Source organism: Hibiscus syriacus, unplaced genomic scaffold (genome assembly GCF_006381635.1).
Source record: "Hibiscus syriacus cultivar Baekdansim isolate YM2019G1 unplaced genomic scaffold, ASM638163v2 tig00116962_pilon, whole genome shotgun sequence".
Lineage (NCBI taxonomy): Eukaryota > Viridiplantae > Streptophyta > Magnoliopsida > Malvales > Malvaceae > Hibiscus > Hibiscus syriacus.
In genome coordinates this window covers 3,117,445-3,127,684 of record NW_024063488.1, presented here as the reverse complement: position 1 = coordinate 3,127,684, position 10,240 = coordinate 3,117,445, and the positions used below count along the sequence as shown (strand labels likewise).

Below are 10,240 nucleotides of genomic sequence, written 5' to 3'. Positions count from 1 at the left end.
ATAGCATATGAACTACTGTGAGCCTCATTGAGAATAACCTGTCTTAGCTCTGCATTATCAGGCACACAATATCGACATTTGAAACATAGAACTTTATCCTGGTCAAAAGCATAATCTGAGGTTATCCGCTGCACCACTTGTTCAAAGATGGGGAGCAATGAGCTATCTAGAGGTTGTTTGGCCTTGATTTCCTCGGGCAAGGTCAGCTTGACCTGCAATTCTGCTAATAAAATGCCATCGTCATATAACTTTATCCTAGCCATTAAGGACCTCAAATCAGCTATAGCCTTCCAGATCAAAGCATCTACAACGACATTAGCTTTACTCGGGTGATAGTCAATCACGCAATCATAGTCATTCAAAAGCTTAAGCCAATGACGCTGCCTCAGATTAAGTTTATTCTGGGTCAAAAGATACTTAAAACTCTTATGATCCGTAAAAATGTAACAATTCTCTCCATAGAGGTAGTATCCCCAGATCTTTAAAGCAAAGATCATTGATGCCAACACCAAATCATGGGTCGGATAATTACACTCATGCGGTCACAACTAACGAGACACATAAGCGACTATTTTCCCTTTCTGCATTAAAAGACAGCAAAGTCCAGAGTTTGTAGTGTCACTATACACCATAAATCCTTTATGAGCTCAAGTTGAGTCAAAACTGGAGCTTGAGTCAAAGCCGACTTCAATTTCTCAAAATTTTCCTGTTGTGCATTACCCCAGTCGAACGAAACATTCTTCCTCAACAATTTCGTCAAATGAACGACAATGATCAAAAGGTCCTCGACAAAACATCGATAATACCCTACTAAACCCAAGAAACTATGAATCTCGGAGACATTCTTAGGTCGCTTCTAACTCACAATGGCCTCAATCTTGCTCAGATCGACTTGGATACCTTTCGAAAAAATAATATGCCTAAGAAATGACACCTCCTGAAGCCAAAATTCACACTTACTCAACTTAGCATACAAAATATTCTCTCTCAGTGTCTGTAGAACAATCCTCAAGTTCTCGTCATGCTCTGCCTCAGTCCGAGAATAGACCAAAATATCATCAATGAAAACTGCCATAAATTATCTAAATAGGGCTGTAACACACGGTTCATCAGATCCATAAAAGCTGCAGGAGCATTCGTGATGAAGAAATGGGGTGGTATTGCAAAAAGAAAGTGGGGTAGATGGTTTATATATGTTTTATCCCGAGTCTCCAATGGAGAGTGTTGCTAGACCTGAAGCTTGCGTTACTCATGGTTCATCAGTTGATTATGCGTATAGCATGATCGCTTTGGACACCCTACGCATAAAGTGTTAGTTTGAGCTTGTAAACGTTGTAATATTGTTGTATGAAGTCATTTAATAAAACAAGATTGTCTGTGCATCTTGCCAAATGGGTAAAAGTCATCGACTGTCATTTGTTGAGTCGAACATGTTATTCTAAACCATTTAAGCTTGTTTTTACTAATCTATAGGGGTAGTTCCATGTTTTGTCAAGTGGCTACCTTTATTATGTATCGTTTTTAGATGCACATACAAGGCATACATAGATCTATTTGTTGAAATCTAAAAATCAAGATGTTCATGTGTTCCTTTTGTTTTATAAAATGGTTCAAAATCAGTTTAGGATTGACATTAAAGCACTACAAAGTGATTGGGATGATGAGTATAGAATCTTGTCACTGGTTCTTCTTAAAGAGAGGATTCAACATCGTGTAACTTGTCTGCACACCTTATAACAAAACGGTGTTGTAGAATGCAAGCACAAACATGTTCTTGAAATGACTTTAACATTGCTTGCTAGAGTTGGTTTATCACCGAGTTTTTTTGTCATTTGCAGTGGTGACAACAGTACATGTCATCAATCGGTTGCCCACCAAGGTTTTATACAAAAACTCTCCTTTTGAGCAGTTGTATGGCAAGCTACCCAATTTGGATCACTTGAGGGTCTTTGGATGTCGTTGATATCCTCACACATGGTCGTTTCAGTCGCTATGTGTGTTTCTCAGTTCGAAGAAGGTTCAACTTCAAATAGATAACTCAGATGTCTATAGATAACTCAGATGATTTTAAACTCATCCGACGTGAGGCGAACATAGTAGCAATTTTTTTGGCAAAGGTCGAAGGTGATAACTCTGGCAAATTGACTATGTACGACTCTGTAACTCCACATGTTGTTATTCTTATGTGAGACACTTCAGATCCTTTATCTTCGTCCGAGACATGCCGAATGTAATCACTTAGGCTTATTTTCTAATTAAAAAAAGCTATATTCAATTTCACTACGAGAATAACAATACTAGAGTAGGGTAGGGTTGAACAACAAAGTTGGGAAAACTGAAAAAATTGATCTGAATCAAACTAGTGGTTCAATTCAATTAAGATTTTTTAGTTTGCGGTTCAATTTTGATTCGGTTTAAAAATATAGTTTACAAATAGATTCAGTTTCAATTTTTTCATATAAGAATTGTTTGTTCCAAATCAAACCGAATTAAAAAAGAAAAGAAAATAATTATTAAAAATAAATTCTTTTTGAATTTAAGCTTGTATGTACCTAAAATCAGATTTTTTATATTATTCGGTTTCGGTCATATTAATCTTTTGTTGAAAAACCGAAACGAACAAAACTAAATACACCCGTAGTAGAGTGTGACACTGGGTTCGTCACTCACCCGCCAGTTGGCAATTGCCAATTACGAGAAGGCACACGTGACTTGAACTGATCAGCTGGGTCTCCGCCACTGCTTTTAGCTTAGCTTAGCTTATGTGATTGCAATTTGCATGGCATTTGACACTAAGATCATGCCACGTCAAAACGATCCCACCAGATTCCTGGGTCCCCCGACCAAACTGAGTGCTGGCTACTCAGTGCTTTTCATTTTCATTTTATTTATTTAAGGCCCAAGTGAAGAGAAGAGAAGCGTGAACCAATTTCTCTCTCTGGTTCCGTGGCCATTGTTTCTTCCTCCTTTTATCTCTCCATTTCCACTTTGTCCTCGCAAAATTCCACCCTTTTCTAGCGGCTTACATGACGACGGCGGGAATTCCCCATTCCTATATTCCCTTTTCTCTCCTTTTCTTTTTGCTATCATCAACCCTTTCTTCCTCTTCTTCTTCTTCTTCTTCTTCTCATCTTTATCCCGGAACTGGAACTGAAACTGCTGGTATTTTCATTTCTTTTGTTCTCTTTTCTTCTATAAATATTGATCTTCTGTTTGTTTACGATTTGGACGACAAAGCAGCATCTTTTTAAGCCCTTTATCTGGCCTTTTTCTTTATTTTTTATTAAAAAAGATTTCTTTTTTGTATCGGATTAATGTAGAGAATAGATGAGAAATCTGAGCAAGCTTCGGACTTTTTATTCCCTCTCTATATTCGCCCTGTGTAAGACCATCGATAAGAAAGAAGAAGAACTATTCATTCCATTTTAGACTCTGTGAAAAACAGCTAGCTGCCTACTACTTAAAAGTGTTATATATATATATTGTTTTTGTTTTGTTTTGTTTCGTTTACGAGTAATGATTATTGTGTTACCATTTGGTTATTGAAGAAAAAGAAGGCAAAACAAGATCTTTGCATTCAGAAATATTAAGGGACGAGGCCGTTGCAAGGCTTAATGACCTTGGAAAGGTGCTTCTAATTTATACCCCCTTTTTAATTATTTTCCTCTTTTCTTTATCTTTTTTAATTTTAGCCGTGGAAATTATGCATTTCTTTCATGTTTGAAATTTATATTGCATGGCCGAAAGTGATTTAAATATAGGTGGAGAAGGTAAGAAACATGTGAATAGGCAAAGCTGAAACAGTCAAAAGTCTTGAACATGATGTATTTTATTGTTTTTATCAGACTATAAGAAACTGAAAATAAAAAAAACCCATAAATTTTTATCATATTTGAAGACATCCTTAAACCAGCAATAGTCAGATTGCAGAGAAATTTATTACACTTCCTTTGTGATACATAGTTGGAACCATATAATATGCATATGCAATTACAGCCTGTGACCAGTTGAGTTGTTGTCTGCAACAATGTTGTTTAGTCTTCGACTTTTGATAAATTGCCTCAAGTTACTAGGAAATTAATGTTGCTGGATGTCTTTTGCCTCGTTTTTGTAGGTGAGTGATGCTGATGATTATCTTGAGAGAACATTTATGAGTCCGGCATCAGTGAGGGCAGGAACTCTTATTCGTGAATGGATGGAGGATGCCGGTTTGAGAACGTTAGCTTTCTACCTTTTGTTGACTCATGATTAAGGTCTCTGAAGCTCTTCACTAATAGTTATGTTAACTTCCAGGTGGTTTGATTCAATGGGAAATTTACATGGTCGAGTTGAGGGAATGAACCCGAGTGCTCAAGCTCTGCTAATTGGCTCTCATATGGTGACGCCTTTCATTTTTCCGATTTTTACTGATTTTCATGATAAAGCATGCAATCAAGAATATGAATGGCACTTTCATACTGATAGTTGACATCTTCATGGAAAAATAGGATACTGTTGTTGATGCTGGAATATTTGATGGGTCATTAGGTATAATTTCTGCTATATCAGGATTGAAAGCTTTGAAAAGCAATGGCAAGTTGGGAGAACTAAAACGGCCTGTCGAGGCAAGTTATCGACATCTTCTAATGTTATAATATGTCCAAGCTGTGTATCGAAAAGACAGTTTTCCACTGGACATGCTTTAAAGTGAGTGACACTGAGAATATTCTTGTTCCTTATATTTTGTTGATTATATGCTTGAAACTTGCAGGTCATTTCATTTAGTGATGAGGAAGGAGTGAGGTTTCAATCTACCTTTCTAGGCAGTGCTGCTGTAGCCGGAGTTTTGCCTGTTACGGCATTGAATATATCCGATAAGAGGTTGCCTTAATTAACACCCATTTCTTGGCTACTTATTTTATTGTTGACAACTAGTATCTTTACAAATAATCCTTGTTTAGTGGTGTGACACTGCAAGATGTTCTTAAGGGGAATTCCATAGAAATTACAGAGGAAAGCTTGTTGGAGTTGAAGTATGATCCTGCATCGGTTTGGGGTTATGTTGAGGTATGTCCGCCTTCTCTGCATTATTGTGAGGATAAAGCTATATTGGTTATCTTGGGATATTCAACAAACAACTTAGTTTTGGATTTGGAATACTTTGATTCATTTCTGCAGCTTCATATCGAACAAGGACCTGTATTAGAATGGACCGGTTTTCCTCTTGCTGTAGTTAAAGGCATAGCTGGACAGACACGAATGAAGGTAAATATCATCTTTTCAAAATAGATAAATGAGCTTCTCAAGACACCCAATCGATGATCCTTTCTACTACCTTGGAGTACTTCTACTACCTTGGAGTACAAGGAAATATAGAAACTGTATGCAATACTTTACATTCTTTAAGTACCTACTACCTACCCTCGAAACATGTTATATGAACATCGATGGCTCAGTTTAGCGCAATGCATTAAAAAATGCACATGAAATCTGTAGTACTTTATCAAGTTTGAAACACCATAAGGTTGAAAAGTACATGAGAAAGTTGGCATGATGTATTGCTTCTCATTCTTCATTGGCGGGGGGAAGGAGAAAAAGGGACCAAATAGAAAACTTCTTTACAATTATTGTACTTCTTAAATTTGTTCTTGTACATTTTCTGTACCAGTCATAAATTTATCTTCTTAACCTTCAATTATAACACCTGCGGATAGGATCAGAAGCTCACCTACTTTTACCATTACAAATTGAATATAAATAGAAATAAAGGCCTCGAGGGGGTGTTTATCTTTATTAATTACAGAAAATGATGCAATTTGATCATTAATTTTTTTTGGAGATATTGTTTTAGTCCTTTCATTTTGGAATTTATGGTTGCTCGTATTCTATTTGCAACCAAAAGCTTCAACTTGGATATATGTGAGTAGAATAATTTCCAGTCTATAGGACTCATTGCCTTTTTCTCTCGCTTTTGAAGGTTACGGTGAGAGGTTCACAAGGACATGCAGGAACAGTACCTATGTCAATGCGTAGGGACCCTATGGCTGCTGCTGCTGAGTTGATTGTTTTGCTAGAATGTCTGTGTAAGCATCCTCGAGAGTTCTTATCGGATGGTGGTAACTGCAATGAACATACCTTGGAATCGCTGTCCACATCTCTTGTCTGCACCGTTGGAGAGATCTCCACCTGGCCGAGTGCAAGTAATGTCATTCCAGGCCAGGCAAGAAATTATTCCGTGAACAAATCTCAATGTCTGCCTAAACAGGAATGTCAGCCTAAGCAGTAAATATCAACTCTAATGCAGGTAACATTCACTGTGGATTTACGTGCAATCGATGATGTTGGGCGTGAGGCTGTTGTTTACGAATTATCTAACCAGATTTATAAAATATGTGATAGACGTTCTGTATCTTGCATCATCGAACGGAAGGTATAACGCTTTCAACATCTTTTGTGAGGCATTAGCTTAAAAAGAAAAATTGATTAAACTGTCTGCTGCGGATCATTTCAGCATGATGCTAATGCAGTAATGTGTGATCATGAACTGAGCTCTCTGCTACGATCTGCTGCCTACACCGCAGTCCAGAGAATGACCGGGGAGATTCATGAAGAGGTTCCACTGTTAATGAGCGGAGCAGGGCATGATGCAATGGCCATATCTCATTTAACCAAGGTTCATGTCTATTTTCCTTTTTAACTTACAACGTGCATGGCATCAAATTAGTGGTCAAACGGTAACAGCAGTCATTATTTTGGAACAGGTTGGAATGCTATTTGTCCGGTGTCGGGGAGGCATAAGTCACTCACCGGAGGAGCATGTATTGGACGATGATGTTTGGGCGGCCGGTTTAGCTGTTCTTGCATTTCTTGAGTCTCACATGTAATTTGTAACATTGAAAAGTTTGCAAACTGTAAATGTGAATAGACTATCTTCATCAATAAATATATAGAATTCGGATCCTACATACGGCATGATAATATTTCATTGTGGAGCTTGTACTACTTAGACATTACCTTGGACTACTTTGCCAATCTCAAATCGGGAGTCGAGACTCCAAACTATGGATGGGTACGGGATCCGAACCGACGAAAGAATGAGCCAAATAAAGGAGCAACAATGAAGTTAAATATAAAGGAGGGGGTGATTTCTCCATAATGTGATGGTATGGATGATTTCTCCATAAGCAATAATATAATGCCAAATTATTTGATGAAATCAATGAATAAAATTTGATATCGAGAAGAAAATGCAGATTCCCGAAAGCAATGGCCTAGAGAAGGATAAAACTTATTAGGACTAAATTGATCAAAATTGTATAGCACAAGGACCATTAGAGAAATTTAACCAAGAAGTTACGAATAACATGGTTGATTAGAGGCCCAACAGATGATTACAACATAGACCCTAAGGTCCCGTTTGATTCATGGAATATTTCATTCACAGGGGAATGTTTTTTTCCGGGTTGAAGATACCCACGTTTGGTTTCTCCACATTCTCAACTACCAGTCAAAAATTAATACCAACAGTGTTTTTCTTTCCTGTTTGTCCTGGAATGTTATTCCCCCATCTCCCTTAGGTATTTTCTTATTCCCGTCCCCTTCTTCCTAAAATATCCTTCTCCCCGCTTGGTTCTGCTGAAACAAAATTTTATTCTTCTTCAATTTGGCGTTGATTTCTGCTTCTGGCGTATTAGGTTTTGCTTGGAGCCCTTCTAAAGACGAGAATTCCTTCTCCTGCTGATGACGAGAAGAAACTTAGAGCCCATCAATTCTCTCAAGGTTGGAAAAGAATGGCAGAAGAATTGGCGCTAGATTTGGAGGAGCTTAAGAAGCTTCAATGCATCGCGAAGAGGCCACGTATTTTATCTTTTATTTTCTCTGAGATTCGGAACTTGGAAAAGGTCCCCCTTTTTCTTGGATATTTAAATTTTGATGTTTTGAATGAAACGTCGTCATGTTATTTTGATTTGATTCTTCATATTGAATCTAGTTTAGATATCCTGAACATTTCTAGTTTCTGGGTTTTTCTTAGAGGCTTTTCACGGGATTTACTTTCGCATTGTAGAAGATTTCATATTCAATGGTGTTTGACATTTTTCTTGGCTGTTTATTGAGTTCTTCTGTTGCAGACATTGAAAGATGATGCAAATAGAGCTTCTCCTGCTACTGCTCCACAAATTCCAATTCCTATTGCAACCTCAGCAAAGGCTCTGGTTAACCCAGCACTGAGTTACGTTACACTCGCCTTGTTCAGCTGAGATCAAGACAACGATAAAGTCAAGGTAAGAAATTTTGATATTCTTAGAGATTTAGAACATTTTCATCGCTAGTATAAAATATCAAATCCTCAACCTTGCAACCTGAAAAGACAAATTATCCATTTGACTTATTGAACCCAAAATCTTGGTCTGATTTTAATTCCATCTTTTCTTTACGAAATTTGAGAAGTTAGTCTCTTCGATTTAAGTTGTTGGAATTTGGTCATCCTAGTTTATGAAAAATGAGAAGCTAATCTAATCCGAATATTAGTAGTAGACTAGTAGTTCAATAATTTATCTGCACGGATTAGCAAAACTCAATAGTTCTACTTTATGTGTTTAGCAAGAGATGGACTAACTTCTTGGTTTTCAGTTTTAATAAAGTACAAGGTCAAATTACAAATTTATTAATTTTTTGACACAATAAAAGGATGTAATACATCCCAAGTGAATTCAATTGTTATTTCAAACCAAATTTTGATTCTCTTGAGCTCGGATTGATAACAATTAACACCCTTAGCAGCTTCTCGGATTGATAACAATTAACACATTTAGCAGCTTCTCTTAGATTTCTCTTCAACTTTGTGATAGTAGTAATTATTCTGTATTTTCATTGCATTCTCTGCCTTGTTCATTTTTTTGGCTGATCTTGTGTTTATACAAAGATATACGTATCTCTGGAAGGAGTCGAACAAGAGAAAATCCAGGTAGATTTCAAGCCGATGTCTTTTGATGTTAAATTCCACGATGTTAAAGTAAAATCTATAGGTGTGCTATTCCAAAATTGAACAAGGAAATCAAACCAGAGAAATGCAAGGTGATAGTTAAGCCTACAAGAGTCATCATCACATTATTCAAAGCTTGTAAAGGCAACTGGTCTGATCTACACTACAAGGAGGACAAGGTAATTTCCTAGATTATCATAAGATTACTTTCCATCTTTTTTTTTTTGCCACTAAGCTACACTAATAATATTTTTCATTTTCACACAGCTGAAGCCAAACTTGGATAAAGAGAGAGATCCCATGGCCGGAATCATGGACTTAATGAAGGTAAAGTTTATTCCATGATTTATTCATGGCGTGTGTTTTATTGACAAATTCCCAATGTCTAAATTACTGTCGGTTTGTGTAAATTGCAGAATATGTACGAGGAAGGGGATGAGGATATGAAAAGAACAATTGACAAAGCATGGACTGATGCAAGATATGGCAATACTGGTGATTCTTTGAAGGGTTTTCGTTGAATTCCATATGAAAATGGGTATTTTTGGGGTGGATTTTAGCACAATGGTCTTTTCTATGCTTATTGTGGGATATTGTCTTCTTGAAGTTGCAGAAAACTTGTTTCTGGATGTTTTTGTTCTTGGTGTGATGAAGTGTTGAAATTTGGAAATAGGTGATGCTTTCTCCATGTTTAAACTATTGTTGGATAAGTTAGATTAACATGATTCCTGTATTTTAGTCTCTTTGCTATTGGATTTGGTTCGGGGGGGGGGGGGGAATAGGTTCCATTGTGACCTAAACTCATAAAACGTGTGGTGTTAGTATGCAACTTATCCTATGTTTCAATTCCTTCTTGATTGCATGAATTTTGACTTCTTGGCAAAGTAATACCCTGCCTCTCCCTTTTTAGATTAGAGAGACAACAGTTGTCTTTAGGAAGACTTCACGATACAAAGTGATTCTAGTGGCCAAAGATTATGTTTATAGCTCTATTTTGGTACTTAATTTTTCTTTTATGTATAGAATATATTAAAACGACATGCATCTCGAGAGTTAAACCAATAATCGAATCCAGCCGTGTAATATAATTTATTTTTCCATGTCCTGCATCTGATAACATATCTGTCCATGGATTTGGTTGTGGCTTTTGTACCCAAATCATTATTCACCAAATAGTAAACTATTTCAAAATTTTATAATTAAATTGAAAAAAAAACAATTTTCTTTACCATGTACAAACTCAAGTTGGGGCAGGATCCAATATGTAAATCTTTTGTC

At 36.8% G+C, this 10,240-nt stretch overlaps 1 protein-coding gene and 1 pseudogene across 1 annotated transcript; both read left to right on the top strand.

Moving 5' to 3' along the window:
• Window positions 1–2,940: 2,940 nt before the first annotated feature.
• Window positions 2,941–6,874, top strand: LOC120190329 (allantoate deiminase 2-like). Its single transcript, XM_039193419.1, has 12 exons — window positions 2,941–3,162; window positions 3,549–3,628; window positions 4,115–4,218; window positions 4,294–4,378; window positions 4,488–4,604; window positions 4,751–4,860; window positions 4,941–5,046; window positions 5,158–5,244; window positions 5,957–6,199; window positions 6,284–6,409; window positions 6,491–6,652; window positions 6,741–6,874. Exons 1-12 carry the CDS (start codon window positions 3,027–3,029, stop codon window positions 6,861–6,863), a joined length of 1,479 nt encoding a protein of 492 aa, XP_039049350.1. The 5' UTR covers window positions 2,941–3,026; the 3' UTR covers window positions 6,864–6,874.
• An 895-nt stretch (window positions 6,875–7,769) lies between these two features.
• LOC120190331 lies at window positions 7,770–9,648 on the top strand (annotated as a pseudogene).
• The last annotated feature ends 592 nt before the right edge of the window (window positions 9,649–10,240 follow it).

Excerpts from the sequence above, each read along its gene's own strand:
- LOC120190329 (XM_039193419.1), top strand. The coding sequence starts at position 3,027 with ATGACGACGGCGGGAATTCCCCATTCCTATATTCCCTTTTCTCTCCTT. Across the intron at positions 3,629-4,114 it reads GGCTTAATGACCTTGGAAAG|GTGAGTGATGCTGATGATTA; the intron begins GTGCTTCTAATT and ends TCGTTTTTGTAG. Across the intron at positions 4,219-4,293 it reads GAGGATGCCGGTTTGAGAAC|GTGGTTTGATTCAATGGGAA; the intron begins GTTAGCTTTCTA and ends GTTAACTTCCAG.